The 17817-nt window shown below is 33.2% G+C and overlaps 1 protein-coding gene across 2 annotated transcripts in view; it reads left to right on the top strand.

Moving 5' to 3' along the window:
- The window catches only part of SPAG16 (sperm associated antigen 16), a 1016466-nt gene that overhangs the window by 15944 nt on the left and 982705 nt on the right, over positions 1-17817 (top strand). For both annotated transcript variants that reach the window (XM_078450902.2, XM_078450901.2), the window contains exon 5: positions 4665-4802. In XM_078450902.2, the coding sequence (XP_078307028.2) occupies positions 4665-4802 (138 nt within the window). The remainder of the gene's footprint in view (positions 1-4664; positions 4803-17817) is intronic.

The raw sequence follows: 17817 nt of genomic DNA, 5'->3' as shown, positions 1-17817 counted from the left end.
GATAAGATTACAGTCTTGGATATTTTTTCTTCACATGAAACATTTTTTACTTTGATCAGAAACTTTTACCTATTCTGCAATAGTAGGACTATGAGAATACAGAGTATATTTTTTATCATTTTTATTATGGATAAAAATGTTTGTAGTATTCGTTGCTCTGAATTCATTTAATCTTACAAAAGTTGACAAAACAAGGTTCCCTCACTGTTAGTTTGTAACACAAAAAACCCTTAAAGTCACCAAAAAACCTGGGAGTAAAATTTGGCTTGTGGCCTTTTAATCCTCAAACAGTAATTGCAGTAAATTCTTTAAATCCAAGGTCAGCAAACAAATCTGGTCTGCCCCTGTTTTGTAAATAAAATTTTGTTGGCGCATAGCCATGACCTTTCTTTTAGGTATTATGTATGGCTGCTTTCATGCTACAGCACAGTTTGTTAGTCACAGCACAGTGGAGAACACATGGCCCAGAAAGCTCTTTTTTTTCTGCAAATTCTAAACTATTTTCTGGCTGTTCACACACACAAAAAGATTGTGTGTGTGTGTGTGTGTGTGTGTGGTAGTGATTTTTTTATATGAAACTCAAATTGTTTGCACTGTGGGTTAGCAGTAGCTAATGGAATTTTGTCTTTGTTGGTAAGTATTTTCTGTAACTGTCCCTGAAAACATGGAGGAAAAATTCTCATTTGATGCTTGTTATTATCTAGGTTACTGTTTTCCTGTCTTTTATATCCTATGCCTTGGGTGCCATCATGAAGGAAAACTAACTTTACTCTTATGACACTATTGATGTGTTTACTGAAATTCTGTCATACTATTTCTCATTTGTGACAGTGGGCCTTACACCATAGACAAATTGTATGAAAGTCTATGTACTTTCTCCCTGAAATACATGCACATTCTCCACTTCTATATAATTCTAAGTAGTTTATGGACTTAATGGTAAATGTGAAGACCATTGATGTAATTTTCCTGGTAGTAATTTTTTTGGCAGTTCTGTTGGCAATTTTATTTCCAGTTCCTAATAGTTATGTAACAATCTTTTTTCCCCATCTGAACACTTTTCAGTCTTGTTCTAAGTGTGAGTGAATAAAGAGGAAGAAATAAAAAGGCCAGGATATTTCTTTAACACACACACACACACACACGCACACATGCACACACACACACATCTGAAACAAAAACAAAATATCTTATATACAAAATGCTTGTTTTACTGAGAAATATATTTCTAGAATTTGTAGATTAAGATTCCTAGTGATCTTATAGTATTAAAATAGTATTAGTGAGTTTAAATCATCTTTGACATTTTTATATAGATTACAGAAATTTGTCATGATAAATTATTTTTGAATGTCCTAAGATATATATGATATAGTATGTGTTATGATGTATTATGCTTGATTTGTATTTATTTTACCACATATTAATTTATTTACATAACATTTAATGTAGAAAAGGACTATATACCACTTTTTTTTCTTACTGAAATGATTTCTTTAGTAAGATTTTTTTCTGCATTAAATAAAGCAAGTTGCTGGAAACCACTTTTATGGTCAGAAAAACTTCATGGGCTAATATTTCAATCAACCCTTATATCTTCTCTTTGGAGATAAGTATAAATCACATTCTAAATACATATGAAGTAGTGAATTTATGATTAAATTGTTATCTATTTTGTTGTTTTATAAATTGTGGCAAATACTACTTAATATTGATTCTTTTTTTTACAGAAAATTTTAATGTTTATTTATTTTTGAGAGCGAGAGACAGACAGCTGTCAGCACAGAGCCTGATACAGGGCTTGAACTCACAAGTCGTGAGATCATAACCTGAGATGAAGTCAGACACTTGACCGACTTAATATTGATTCTATTATCTTAACCCTTTGGGTATTCTTCAGGGCTTCTATTAATGTGTAATATATTAATAAAATTAATATTTATAACATAAAAATGCTGATAATTAAACATTTTTAAACAAATGTTTAACTCATCTATATAGCAAGCTTTGTAGGTATTTCTTTGTTAATAACTTTATTACTGAAATGTTTTTCTGTGTTTATACTTTTTTATTTAGCTTTATTAGTTGCTACATGTATACATATAATTAAAATTATAATTATTTAAAAATCTGTAAATGATTCTCTGATGTTCCTTATGTCACTGAGAAAATAGACATTCTATGACCTCTGCCTCCCTCTCTATTTACTAGCTTGCCACCTGTGTTCTCAGGCATGCTTCTCACCTGTCACAGAAGCTGAGCCATGCACACTGTCATCTAAGGCCATCCCTCCAGTTGTCCACTGGACCCCAGATCCTCTTAGCTGTTCAAGGACATTGCTTCAGCAATTGGCCCCTCTGTTTTCTGTATTGTAAACTTTTCCCCTCTCTGCTGGATCATTCCCATAAGCATATAGATGTCCAATAATATTTTTTATATTTTTAAAAAAGTGGAAGACAAAAAACACCCTGAACTCCACATCCTTTTTATAGGATAATCTTGATTTCCTAGGCTCCACTTTACAGTATGTCTCCTTGAAAGAGTTTATTACCAGTTCCTCATGTCCTAGTCTTATACCTACTCTGGGTGCACTATTGTCTCCATGACTGTGCTGAAAGTTTTTTCAGTGCTGCACATTGCCAAATTCAGTGACTGATTCTTAGTACTCCTCTTTATTCAGTCTGTTTTCAGCATTTGTCACTGTTGTTCATTTCTTCCTTCTTGGAACACTTTATTCACTTGGTTTGAGAGCAACGGTGCTCTCATATTCACCCACTACTTCACTAGCCCTTGTCTGTCTTAGTCTCTAGTTGGTAGTCTTTCTTTCTCTTCCCAATCTTGAAACAGTCCAGGGACTTCTTTACTTCTCTGTTTATAGTCATGCCCTAGCTGTCCTTGTCCAGTCTTATGACTTTATTTTTTTAAATCTTCTGTATTTATTTATTTATTATTTTTTATATGAAATTTATTGTCCAGTTGGTTTCCATACAACATCCAGTGCTCATCATCCCAACAGGTGCCCTCCTCAATGCCCATCACCCACTTTCCCCTCCCTCCCACCCCCATCAACCCTCAGTTTATTCTGTTTTTAAGAGTCTCTTATGGTTTGGCTCCCTCCCTCTCAATGTCACTCCTCATCAGGGAAATGCAAATCAAAACCACACTGAGATATCACCTTACGCCATTCAGAGTGGCTAAAATGAACAAATCAGGAGGCTATAGATGCTGGAGAGGATGTGGAGAAACAGGAATCCTCTTGCACTGTTGGTGGGAATGCAAACTGGTGCAGCCGCTCTGGAAAACAGTGTGGAGGTCCTCAAAAAATTAAAAATAGATCTCCCCTATGACCCAGCAATAACACTGTTAGGAATTGCCCCAAGGGATACAGGAGTACTGATGCATAGGGGCACTTGTACCCCAGTGTTTATAGCAGCACTTTCAACAACAGTCTTGTAACTTTAAATAGTATCTCTTTACTGATGATTCCCACGCTTGAATTCCATGTCCTGACTTTTTCCCTGAACTCTTGACATTTATTCCCAGTATTTATCTTCACTTGCAATATATTCATATTGCATTTAATATGAATAAAAGCAATTCCTTTATTTCTCCAATCACCCAATTCCTACTGCATTCATTCCCATCTTCATAAATGGATGTTTGTTGTTCCACCAGAAACCGTGGAGTCATCTTTGACCACTTTTTTAACCAATGCGTGGCAGCTGACTCATAAGAAAATTTTTTTTTGGCTTCACCAATAAGTTGGCCCCGGTTTTACACCCTGTTCAGAAGGGACCTGTTTCTCATAATCTCTACTGCTACCAACTTTGTTTATGCCACCGTTGTTGCTCTTTTGAACTATTGCAACAGGCTCCAAACCAGCATCTCTGATTCTAGTCTTGCTCCTGTAGAGTTAGTGTCTTCAAAGAGATGCCAGACTAATCCTTTTAAACATAAATCTGATCAGTGTAACTTGTTTCTCAAAGCCTTCCAATGGCTTCAATCTGACTCAAGTAAAATCATATTTTTCTCTCTGGCTCCCTGCTGTCTTCCTGACCCATTTTTCACCACTCTCTCCCTTGCTCTGGCTTTTTGCTTTTTAAGGTACATGTCAAGCATCTCATTTTCTCAGGGCTTTACATTTACTCTTCTGTCAGCCAATAATGCTCTTCCCCTTCATATCTACATGACTTAGTCCTTTATTTCTTTTAGTTCTCTGCTCAAATATCACTTTACCAATCATACTTTCTGTGTTCATCCTATGTAAAATAGCACAAACACCCCCATCAGTCTCTATCTTAGTCTCTCTATCCCTCTTATCCTGCTTTATTTTACTTCATGGAACATATCACTATCCACACTAGAACAGATGGGGGCTTGGACCATTTTGTTAATTTCACCAGTGTTAGTGAATTAGTGACTTAGTGCCTGGAACATATGAGATGTTTGGTTATGTTTTATGTACTATGATGATATGAGTACCTAGCAACTAATTATTTGTTATTTTAAATATATATTGTAAATGTGGACATTTTAATTTATAAAATTAATGCCACAAATCAATTCTATAAATATCCCCTAGGAGAACTTTTTGAATTATACATAAATTAAACCAATTTAGTAGAAAGCAACAACATAAAACCTTTTGTTTGATTTTATCCTAGGTATGAGTTAATACAGAAGGGACTAACTGAACTTAGAGATCTTGGGAATGTTCCAGATGTCTACACCCAGAATATGCTTTTAGAAAATGAGAACAAAAATTTGAAGAAAGACTTGAAACACTACAAACAGGCAGCTGAGTATGTTAATTTTTAAATGACTTTTTTTTTTTCTTTTGGACCAAATAGAAGTAAAGAGCTGAATGAAGCTAACACGTGGTTAATGTACCAGAGCTTTAATTCTGAACTGAATTCTATTTAAATTCTAGTTAGAAAGAATGTGACAGGCTTCACTAGCAAGTTAATTGAACTGATCAGAACTCTCACAATTGCAACCCACTAGCAAGAGTTGAATGCAGGAAGTTGTATAGGAGATGTTAATTTATTATGTGGCATTCACTTTCTTATGTTTTTCATAGTCTTTTCATGGTTTGTGAAATCTTCCCCTATGAGGATAAGCTAATCTCTGAAATTATAGTAAATTTATAGAAGGCAGAGAGGAAGGAAGGAGATAGTGTATTTCTCGCTAGAGAAATTTTAGTATTTGAAAATTCCCCAAAGGAAACTGCTATTTTATAATCTCCTAGCGTGAATTTATGCATAGAGAAGAAACTTGACAGAAGCCAAATCTTTCTTTCTAAAATTATAGAAAGACATGCAGTTTTGGCGAACAAATTTAGATAAGCACTGTTATTCTGGCAAAGATACATATGTGAATGTGTTGACTAGGGATGAATCTACTCATCTAAGATGATATTAGATGGAAAATCAATGCTTAGATATGAAGTAGAGAAAGTTCATGCTTTGTTCATTTTTTAATTAAACATGCAGTTTTCTCTGTTAAAGAATCATACTAAAACCAAACATTAGATAAGTAGAACTACCATACAGGAACATAATATTTTAAAATCTTTGTAAAAAAGTTTAAAGAAACAAAACTTTGTATTGCAAAGTGAGGAAAATTTTTAAGATAAGCTACTTTTAAAAAGGTGGTGGTGAGGGGTGCCTGCGTTGCTCAGTTGGTTAAGCATATGACTCTTGGCTTAGGTCATGATCTCATGGTTTGTGAGTTCGAGCCCTGTGTCATGTGTGGACCAGCTTGGGATTCTCTCCCTCTCCCTCTCTCTCTGCCCCTTCCCTGGTCATGTTCTTTCTTTCTTTCTCTCTCTCAAAGTAAGTAAATAAATAAAATTAAAAAAAGGTCGTGGTGAATAAAAGAATAAAATAATTTTTATGATCATTTATTCACTTACTATTTACACTCATAGAAAGTTTTTACACATTGTACAAATTTCATACTATCTATGGGTATACTGTTTGATATTTTATGTTTTAGAGAGAAGTGTATGATGATCCATGGAATGATAAGTCACTAGAACCAGCATTCTCTCTATTCTTAGTTCATTTCTCAGAAGTGGTTTGCACTATTGGCCCTGCTGCTCACTGTGTTATTGTATAGACACCTAATGGATTCACTGGGAATTTGACACAGCAAATTTTTCAGAGTGATGCTTGGCATACTGTTTCAGTTCCTGATCTCCTTTGAATTATTGCTTGAGTTTGCTAATTTTCCTTTGAATAGATAGAATCTCTTTGTTCAATGAGTTTTGCCATAGTGACATTAAATAACCATTGTTGATCACTGGTTTATTATTGAATATCATATTTGATAGCTATAATCAAAACCATATAAACTATTACCTTTGCAAATTATTAGCTCATAATCTAAACAGATATCACTCAAATGAAATCTGTTTCTTGTTTGTGTTTACTAAAATATCAGATTACTAAATGTATATAAGATTTGCTATATTTATTAAAGTGTAATTTTAGTTTCAATGGCTTCTGATTCTCTCTCAAATCTGTCTTATTTGATATAATTAAACTTTAACAGATTAGAAAAGAAAAATATTTATTTGCTTTAATCTACTTGACATGAAAAATTTGAAGGAAAGATGCCTGACCCTTAGTAGATTCCTAATATTTATGTCATTGAGTGAATATTAAGTACTTTGTACTTTCATGGCACCTAATTTTTGGATATATTCTTAGAAAATGTTTTGTAAATATTACCAACTACTACTGTCTTACTACAAGTTTGCCCCAAATTGTAATGTTTTATCACACAGGTTTTTCAATTTGACTTTTGAAGGTATTTTTCCAATAGGAATTAGTAATAAATGTGGGATTCCCTTTATAGAATTTACCCTAAAGTTTTCCTTTTCGGGATTAAAGCTACTTCTTTCTTTTAACTTATTTTTTAAAGATTTTTTAAAAATGTTTTTATTTACTTTGAGAGAGAGGAGGGGCGAGGGGATGGGGTGGAGAGAAGGAGAGGGAGAATCCCAAGCATACTCTGTGCTCACAGTGTAAAGCCCAACACAGGACTCAGTCTCACAAACCATGAGATCATGACCTAAGCTGAAGTCAAGAGCCAGGCACTCAACCTACTGAGCCACCAGGCGCCCCTTAAAGCTATTTTTTGAGGCAAGGTAAGTGTAGATGTTAAATATTTTTTTCTAATAAGAATATTTAGTATGTAAAAAGAGTTGGGCTTACAGATATGTTATATATTGTCCTGATAATACTGGTAGCATTTAATGATGTATCTAGAAAAGTTAGAGAAATCATGTAGCTATAAGGTTAATATTTATCTGGAGAAGAGAGTTGCCATGGAAAGAGTATCAAACTTAAGGTTCAAATACCTGGCTTCCATTATTCTGCTACTTATTAACTCAGTTTTCTTATTGTTAAACTGGGAGTAATTATACATAATATTATTAACTCCTAGGGAGTGATGTGATAATTAAATGAGACAATCTATATTAAAGAACTGTGTAAATCACAAAGTACTTTGAAAATGTCAGTTATTATTATCAATATCTCTAAAGGCTGTCATCCTTGGATTTTTTTAATCATCACATCATTAATATTTTTGAAATTCGGTAATGATGAAGCATAAAGGAAGACATGAGAAGGGAAATATTTCACTCTAAAATATCATTTGAATTGCTATACCTAAAAAAAATGGTCTTTTTCTCTGTTGTAAGCAATTCCAATTTTAGAACTGAGGTTTTCCCTATCTTGCTACAAATGCGGATTGTCTTATATAAAATATAGTTTCATGTATGGTATATATATGTATGTATGGTGATGAATGTTAACTATACTTATTGTGGTTGTTTTACACTATATACAAATATGAATCATTGTGTTGTACACCTGAAACTGGTACAATGTTATGTACAAATTATACCTTGATAAAAAAAAGTTTTAGAAATAGCTGGAAAATTTCTTTACACAGAGGTGTTTTAAAGGGGAAAATGTACTATTAAAAAGTATTTATAGTTACATTAAAGGTAAAAGTATATACTAGCTACATTAGGGTAATAATATAAATAGTAGTTTGACAATCTTTCTTGAAAAAGGAGAATATAACTGTACTTTTATATTAAAGTACGGACCACTTGTCATTTTATTTTTTATATTTATTGCACATATATTTTAATACTCAATTAAAAATTAAAAACATAAGATAAACTTGTACAAATCCTTTTGTTTTGTAACTTTTGACAGGTATTGCAATCAGTTAAGTTTCATTAAAAGTTTTTTCTAAATTACATGTGTTTGGTTATTGTGACCACTTTAAATACGTTAAAGAATAGGCAAAACATCCAAATGCAATTTCTTACACAATTACTACTATTACACTTGCTTAAACATATTTTGAAACTCATTATTTGAAACTTATTATTATTTAAATTTTATTTTTAATGATTTATTTATTTTTGAGAGAGAGAGACAGAGCATGAGCAGCAGAGGGGCAGAGAGAGAGGGAGACACAGAATCCGAAGGAGGCTCCAGACTTTGTCAGCACAGAGCCCAACGCGGGGCTCGAACTCATGAACTGTGAGACCATGACCTGAGCTGAAGTCGGACGCTTAACAGACTGAGCCACCCAGGCACCCTTCTAATATCTTTTTTTAATTAAGTTTTTAATTTTAATTCCAGTGTAGTTAATATACAGTGTTATGTTGGTTTCAGGTATACAATATAGTCATTCAACAATTCTGTACACCATTACTCAGTGCTAATCATGATACGTGTACTCATAATCTGCTTCATCTCTTTCACCCATCCCCCACTCACCTCCCCTCTGATATGCTTTATTTTCAATGTGTGCTCTCAGTTAAAGTAATGATTACTTTTTTTCAACAAGAGCATTTTTTTTACTTGAATACTTCAGAATACATGGTTCTATAGGATATATATAAAACATTCCCTCCAAGAAAAATAGAAATACGCATTTTCTTCAAATACACACAGAAAAGTCCCCTGGTTAAATCACATAAAAAAGAAACATAATATTACAAATTTGAGAAGACTGAAATCATACCAAGTATATTTTTCAACTGCAATGGTACAACAATAAAACAAAGCTGGAAAATCTACAATGTAAATATTAAATATTTAATATGTAAATATTAACACAGTACTGCACAAACAATGGGGCAAATAAAACAAATGGCATATCAAAATATTTCTCAAAACAAAAGAAAAAGAAAACACAATATTCCAAAATCTATGGGATACAGCAAAGGCAGATGCTGGAGTGAAATTTATGCTATAAATGTTTGTATTAAGAAAAAAAGTTCAAATAAGCAACATTACACCACAAGGTACTAGAAAAAGAAGAAACTTAGCTGAAATTTAATAGAAGGAAATAACAAAAATCAGAAATAAAATAGAGACCAGTATAATTATATAACATTGAAAGTAATGACCAGTTTTTCTAAAAAAAAACAAAAACAAAATTGGCAATGCTTTAACTGTATTAACTAAGAAAAAAAAAGACTCAAAAACCAAAATGAGAAATGGAATAGAAAACAATACAAGAGCTAATCACAGAAATATGCACTGATAAAGATTCCTACAAACAATTATATACTAACGATTTAGATAACTTATGGAAAAAAATAGTCCCTAAAAACAAACAAGTTACCATGATTCAATCATGAATCTTGTATCCAAGAAGTAGGAAATCTTCTTAGACTAATAACAAGAATGAAAGTTGAATTAGGAATCAAAAATTTCCCAGCAAAGAAAACTGCAAGGCCACTTGGTTGGTTTTGTTGGTGAATTCTACCAAACATTAAAAAAAAAAAAAATAATGACAATCTTTATCAAAATCTTACAATAACAGAATAGAGGGAACACATTCCAAATCATTCCGTGAGACCAGTACTACCCTGATACCAAAGCAGGATAAAAACAATACAAGAACAAATAAGTCGAGTTTGTCTGATATTAAGCATTGCTACTCTGGCTTTCTTTGGACATCTATTTGCGGATAAAGGTTTCTCCATCCCTTCACTTTTAATCTGCAGGTGTTTTTAGCTACAAGAACATAGGGAAAAGTTTTTATTTTCTCAAATGAGCTTTAATTCATGGCTCTAGATTGCTAAAGTTTTAAATATTTTTTTTTTATTTGTGACACACACTGTTACATTATTTTCAGGTGTGATTCACTTGAACCAACATAGTGATTCAACCTGTATATGTTATGCTATGTTCACCACAAATGTAGCTACCATCTGTTGCCATTATATCATTGACTTTATGCCGTATGCTGTGCCTTTTATTTGTGTGACTTATTCATCCCATAACTGGAAGCCTGTATCTACCACTTTCTTTCATCTATTTTGTCCATCCTCCCCTCCCCTCCACCTCCCTTAACTTCTGGCAAACATCAATTTGTTCTCTGTATTTATAGGTCTAATTATGCTTTTTGTTTATCCATTTGTCTTGTTTTTTAGATTCCACATATGAGTGAAATCATATGGTGTTTTTCATTCTCTGACTTATTTCACTTAGCAGAATACCCTCTAGATCCATTCATGTTGTTGCAAAGAACAAGATCTCATCCTTTTTATGGCTGCATAATATTTGTGTGTGTGTGTGTGTGTGTGTGTGTGTGAGAGAGAGAGAGAGAGAGAGGGAGAGAGAGAGAGAATATCACATCTTCCTTATCCATTTGTCTATCAATGGACACTTTAGGTTGCTTCCATATCTTGGCTATTGTAATGCTGCAGTAAACACAGGGGTGTATTTATTTTTTTGAATTAGTGTTTTCATTTTCTTTGGGTAAATACTCAGTAGTGGAATTAGGGGATCATATAGTATTTCAATTTTTAATTTTTGAGAACCCTCTATACTCTTTTCCATAGTGGCTGCACCAATTTACATTTACACCAACAGTGCATGAGGGTTCCTTTTTTTCTACATCCTTGCCAACATTTGTTTCTTTTGTTTTTCATACTAGCCATTCTGACAGGTGTGAGGTAATAGATATCTCATTGTAATTTTGATTGGAATTTCCCAGATGATTACTGATGTAGATCATCTTTTCACATGTCTGTTGGACATTTGTATGTCTTTTTCGGAAAAATGTCAGCTTGTCTACTCATTTCAAAATTGGTGTTGAGTTGTATAAGGTCTTCATATATTTTGGATATTAACCTCCTATTGGATATATCATTTGCAAATATCTTCTCCATTTCAGTTGATTGCTTTTTTTGTTGTTGTTGATGGTTTCTTTCACTGTGCAAACCTTTTTATTTTGATGTAGTTTCAATAGTTTATTTTGATGTAATTCCAATTGTCATTTTAAATGCAGGGGTAGAATTTAAGCAACCTGCCACACATTTAAGGAGTTGTTGATCATTGAATGAAGACTAGAAAGCATCGCTTGGAATTATCATATCATTTACAGTTGACACTATTTCATAAACCTTGTTTTACCTGGTAGTTGACATGGTACAATATTCACCTCAGTCTGAGGTCCACAAAAGCTATTACAAGTTTTATTAATTAAGAACCTGTTTGCTTAATCTTGTTTTATATCTTGACTAGTGCTTTATGTCACCTTCTCATAATGTAGACATTGAAAATATTCTCAGTTGGATGGTTTACTCCTAAAGCCTCATTGTACTTGTACTTTAATATCCTGTAGTCTGACTTCCACCACACCTATTCTACTCAACTGTGCATCCTATTTCATTCTTCTATTCCTTCACTTTCTGTGACGGCATGATGTTCTACCTCTTCTACTCACTCAGTGAGAGGCTTCCTCCCCTCCTGCCCCCCGCCGCCATTTCCTATCTCTGCACTACTAATACTCTCTAAGGCTGTTCTGTCTAATAAGATAGCCACTAACTACATGTGTATTGTAACACATATAACATGTGATGGTAAACTCTATGAAGAAAAGTAACATGCGTGAATCTGGTAGAGATAAATGGGGTGCAGTTTTATATAGGGTGGTGAGGGAAGTCCTGTCTGATATCTGAAGAAACTGAGGGAGAAGGTCTTGTCTAAACTTGGGAAAAGGGAATTTCAGGCAGAGAGAAGAGGAAGTACAGAGAACCTATGGTGAGCATGGCTTGGTTTGTTAGGGGACTAGTAAGGAGACCGTAGTGACTAGAACCAGGGGCAATTGGTACAGGCCTTTGTTAGAACTTTGCTTTTTCCCCTCTGAGCGAGATGTGAGGCCGATGGATAGTTTTGAAGAAAAGCATGTGAGCTTGTTTTTGTTGGAAAATAGACTGGATGGAGGGACATGATGGAAATAGGGAATACATTATACCCTGCATAACCTTCTTGTAGGTTGACTTATCTGGCTACAGCAGAATAATAATGAAATCAAACAAAATTTTATGGTACATTTAGGTTCTTGAAAATACAGTATTTGCTGTTATCAAACTCAGCATTACTAACCCCACTCAGGTTTTGGTTTAGAACAGACATTGATATCAGATCAGGTATTGTGGATAGAGCAACACAAATATATGATGCTCTACCCTTTATTAGATATAATAATATAATTATCAGTCATTTTCATCTTATGTAAATAGATTGATATTATCTTTCCCTGAGGGGAATAATTTAAAAGTGTTTAGCACAATGCCTATTACATGGTCAGTGCTCAATAAAGATTAAACCAGTATTCTGCATGACAGCACCCTTTCTTTCTTTCATAACATTCACTACAGTTTATGGCTATCTGAGTTTGTATTGTATATTATATTGTATTTCCTTGTTAATTTTCTCAATACTCCTGTAAACTTGATGAAGGCAACAATTGTACCTGACTTACCCATTACAGGATAATGAACATAGTACCTGGTATACGATATATATTAAGTAGGTAGAATAGCATCATCATCATTATCTTTGTCAACCTTATTAGCAATAGCAGCAACACTGAATAAACAACCAAAAGTGGGATTTCTTCTAGAAGGCTGGTACACAGCAATTTATTTATTTACATATAATAACCTTCTAATTCTGAAAAAATATCAAGCATTTAGAAAGTCAAGATAGAATAATGAACCTCATGGGCCTCTTAGTTTCAACACTTAGCATCTTTCTGCTGTTGTTATTTCATCTCTATCCCTCCCCACACCCCACCCTGCACCCACTTAATATCTTCCTTTTTACAATTCTTTTTTTGAGTTACAATTTACATAAATTAAAATGTACAAGTCATAGCTACAGAATTTTGGCAGATAGTTTTGTGACCTCCATACCCATCTTAATATAGAACATTCCTATCTACCCAGAGATTTCTGTGTCCTTTCTGCATGTCCCTTGCATCTCTGCCCCTGCAATCAGTGTTTTGATATATCAGTATTCTGATATTTGACCAGTTTGCCTGTTTGAGAATTTCATAAATGGAATCATAGAATGCGCATTTATTTGTGTTTGGTGTCTTATACTCAGCATAAACTCTGTAAAATATGTGTATGATTTTTGAATTTATCAGTAATTTTCCCCTTTTATTGCTATGTAGTATTCTTTTGTGTGATGTATACCACATTTTGTTTACTCTTTTTCTACTAGATCGTTTCCAAATGTGGTCCCTAGTGAATAATACTACTATGAAGATTTGTGTATGTCTTCTTATGGGAATGTGTCTTCTTCTTTTGGTTAAAAACTTAGGCGTGGGATTTCTAGACTTGGTTTAGGATAAGTGCATATTTATAAGAAATCGACAGTCCATGTTCCAACATTCAGTTGGATCATTTTAAATTCTCAGTAGCAATATATGAGAGTTCTAGTTGCCCCACATTGTCACCAACATTAAGTTTCATTAAGGTTTTTTATTTTAGCCATTTTTGTAATTGTATAGTAGCGGCTTTTTATGGTTTTGATATGTACTTCCCAATACTTAATGGTGTTGAATGTGTTTGTGTGTGTGTGTGTGTGTGTGTGTGTGTGTGTGTGTATGTATAATTATTGGCTGTTCATTTCTCCTGCTTTCTGTGTAAGTCCTGCCCATTTTTAGTTGAATTGTTTGTCTTATTGTTGAGTTGTAAATGTTCTTTACATATTATGCATACAAATCTTTTATCAGAATATTGTGAATATTTTCTCCCAGTTTGTGGCTTCACTTAATTTCTTTATGGTGTCTTTGGGTGAGCAGAAGTTTTAAATTTTGATGAAGTCTAATTAATTTTTTTATAGTATTGCTTTTGATATTTTGTCTGCGATACCAATGCCTACTCCCAGGTCTGAAAGATATTATTCTGTGCTTTCTTCTAAAACCTTTAAAGATTTAGAATTTTTATTTCAGTTTATATCTATCATTCATTTTTGTATATGGTGTAAGGCAGGAGCTACAGGTTAATTTTCTTTTTTATAAGAATATCCAATTGTTCCAGCACCATTCTTAAAAAATTTTCATCCATCCCTGAATTTCTTTGGCATATTTATTGAAAATTACTTGACCCTATAATTGTGGGTCTATTTCTAGATTCTTTTCTGTTTCATTTATCTACTTATTTGTCTTTATTCTGTTACCACACTCCTGATTACTGTAGCTTTAGGTAAGTTCTTGAGGTCAAGTAGTGTTAGTCCTATAGCTTTGTTCTTTTTTTAAAGATAATTTGGCTATTCTAGGTCCTTTGTATTTCCATATAAATTTTAGAGTCACTTTGTTAATTTCGGTAGAAAGGTGGGGGTTTGATTTTGAGTTGAATTTATAACATGAATTGGGAAGAATGAGTGTGTGTGTGTGTGTGAGTGTGTGTCTATGTACATACACATATATTTACATATTCATATATAGTTTTAAGGATTGATGTATTTATAAATTTTAGTCTTCTATTTACATGGTATATCCCTTCATTTATTTAGACTGTCCTTAACTTAATACTGTATATTTATGAGGGAGATTGAAATTTATACCTTTTGCATCCAGTTATCTAATGTATATACTTTGTTGTTATTTTGTGAACTCCATATCATAGAGAGTGTAGCCCCCAGGGCCTATGTGTGACAAATAGGAGGGACTTAAGTGAATGTGTGCTGTTAACATTTTGACTTTTTGTTAAGCTTTTGTTAAGCTTTGTTAAGCTTTTAATAATTTTTAGAGCGCCTGGGTGGCTCAGTGGGTTAAGCGTCCAACTTTGGCTCCAGTCATGATCACACAGTTTGTGAGTTTGCACCCTGCATCCAGCTCTCTGCTGTCAACACAGAGCCTGCTTTGGATCCTCTGTCCCCTTCTCTCTCTTCCCCTCCCCAGCTTGTGCTCTAAATAAATAAATAAAGAAACTTAAAAATAATTTTTAGAGTAATTAATTGATGATTTTGCCCCTTTTTTATACCATTCCTTTGGAGTAGGTATCATTTTCCCTTCATGATGGAAATTTTAACAATGAACTATAAAGTTAAGTCTTGCCCCATTTAGAGTACTGTGGTCCTTTGCTGGGCTTTACATTAAAGAAATATAATGCAGACCAGAAAAGTTTTATTGAGTGTACTAAAGGTTTGACAGAAAAGAAAAACTGACTAGGAATTGCAAATTAGAAGATTAAAATGTATCATTTTAAAAATAATGAAATACCTTTTTTAACCTTCTGCCTGAAAATATAAACAAAGAAAATTAAAATTAAATGGCAGTTAATATTGAAGAAAAATTAGATGCTTTAGTAAGCAGCCCTAACTTCACTTACAAAATTCACTTCTATAGAAGGTCAGAGAGTATCCAGCTTTTCTGAAGAACCATTTAATTTAATGACATTCAGAAACAAACACTGTGGAAATAAAGATAATAATGAGGCCCATAAAATTTTATGGTTTAGTGTTTAGGTAATTGCTTGTTAAATTAAGAAGGTATTTTTTCTGGACATGGGTATACCCCTTTCTTTTTTGGTTAAGAATATAATGAAAGTTTTCCTCTAATATGGTTGAACCCATTTTGGCTATCCAACAATTATTCCAGTATTAATATTAGTGGGTTAAATGAACTTACAACCAGTTGAAAATAATGAAATAATTGGTAATACTGTAATTGGAAATAATGTAATACTGTTACCACAAGTTAATTTGCTTTTTGTTTATGCATGAGAAAAATACATGACAAAGATGGCTTACTTTGGTGCAGCTAAACAAGTAAATGTATGCTTCCTTTTGTCAAATTGTATAACAAAATAACCCAATAAAAATAATTTTTAAGAGCACACTATTAAATCACATTTATAATTTGAAACATGGAGATTTGGGGACAGTACTTTTATAGTATGATACAAATATGAGTATCTTAACAGTTTATATTTTAATTATAGATTTTGATATGCTGGTTTCTTGAAATGGGGAAATTAGATAGTCATCCTGCCATTTCATTAAGAAAAAGCATGCAAATGACATATCTGATAAAGAATTAGTATCTAAAATATATAAACTTGTCAAACTCAAAACCCCCAAAACAAATAATCCAGTTAAGAAACGGGCAGAAGATAGGAATCAATCAGTATTTTTTTACGGAAGACATCCAGATGGCCAACAGACACATGAAAAGATGTTCAGTAACATCATCAGGGAAATACAAATCAAAATTATGATACCACCTCACACTTGTCAGAATGGCTAAAATTAATAAGACAGGAAACAATAGATGTTGTTGAAGATGTGGAGAAAGGGAAACCATCTTACACTACTGGTGGGAATGCAAACTGGTACAGCCACTCTAGAAAATAGGAGGTGGGTTTCTCAAAAGCTTAAAAATAAAACTACCCTAATACCCAGCGATTGCACTGCTAGGTATTTACCTAAAGGATACAAAGATACTGGTTTGATTGGACACACATCCCTGATGTTCATATATCAGCATTACAATAATGGCAAAATTATGGAAAGAGCCCAAATGTCCATAGACTGATGAATGGATAAAAAAGATGTGGTATATACATATAATAGAATATTACTTAGCCATCAAAAAGAATGAAATCTTGCCATTTGGATCAATGTGGATGGAGCTAGGGTGTATTATGTTAAGTGAAATAAGTCAGAGAAAGACAAACACCATATGATTTCACTCATATGTGGGATTTAAGAAACAAAACAAATGAACATAGGGGAAGGGGAAAAGAAAGAGGGAAGCAAACCATAAAAGACTCTTAACTATAGAGAACAAACAGGATTGATGGTAAGTGGGAGATGGGCTAAATGGGTGATGGGTATTAAGGAGGGCACTTGTGTTGAGCAATGGGTGTTATATGTAACTGATGAATCACTAAATTCTACTTTTTTAAAATGTTTATTTATTTTTGAGAGAGACAGAGCATGAGCAGGGGAGGCTCAGAGAGAGAGGGAGACAGAATCTGAAGCAAGTTCCAGGCTCTGAGCTGTCAGCACAGAGCCCAACGCGGGGCTTGAACTCACAAGCTGTGAGATCATGACCTGAGCAGAAGTTGGATGCTTAACCAACTGAGCCAACCAGGGACCCCTAAATTCTACTTCTGAAACTAATATTACACTATATGTTAGCTAGAATTTAAATAAAAGTTTGAATGAATAAATAAATAGAATATAAAAAAAGAAAAGACATGTAAGATGTGTGTTCTTTATGATACACAAATGTAAATAGAATGTTTCACTGAATAACTTTTACTTTACTGTACTTTAAATAGAATCTGGTGTCTTAGTAAAAGATTTGTTTTAAAACCACAATGATGCTGTATTAATGTAATGAGAAAATATTATATAGTTTAAAATATTGTTTATACAAATATTATAAATTTTATTTTTTAGTACAACTTTATTTTTATTAAGCATATGGGCAGTAGGAAGGTCATAACAGAAGCATCACCATGAA

Source organism: Panthera onca, chromosome C1, assembly GCF_046562875.1.
Source record: "Panthera onca isolate mPanOnc1 chromosome C1, mPanOnc1 haplotype 2, whole genome shotgun sequence".
Taxonomy (NCBI): domain Eukaryota; kingdom Metazoa; phylum Chordata; class Mammalia; order Carnivora; family Felidae; genus Panthera; species Panthera onca.
This window is presented reverse-complemented; position numbering and strand designations above follow the sequence as displayed.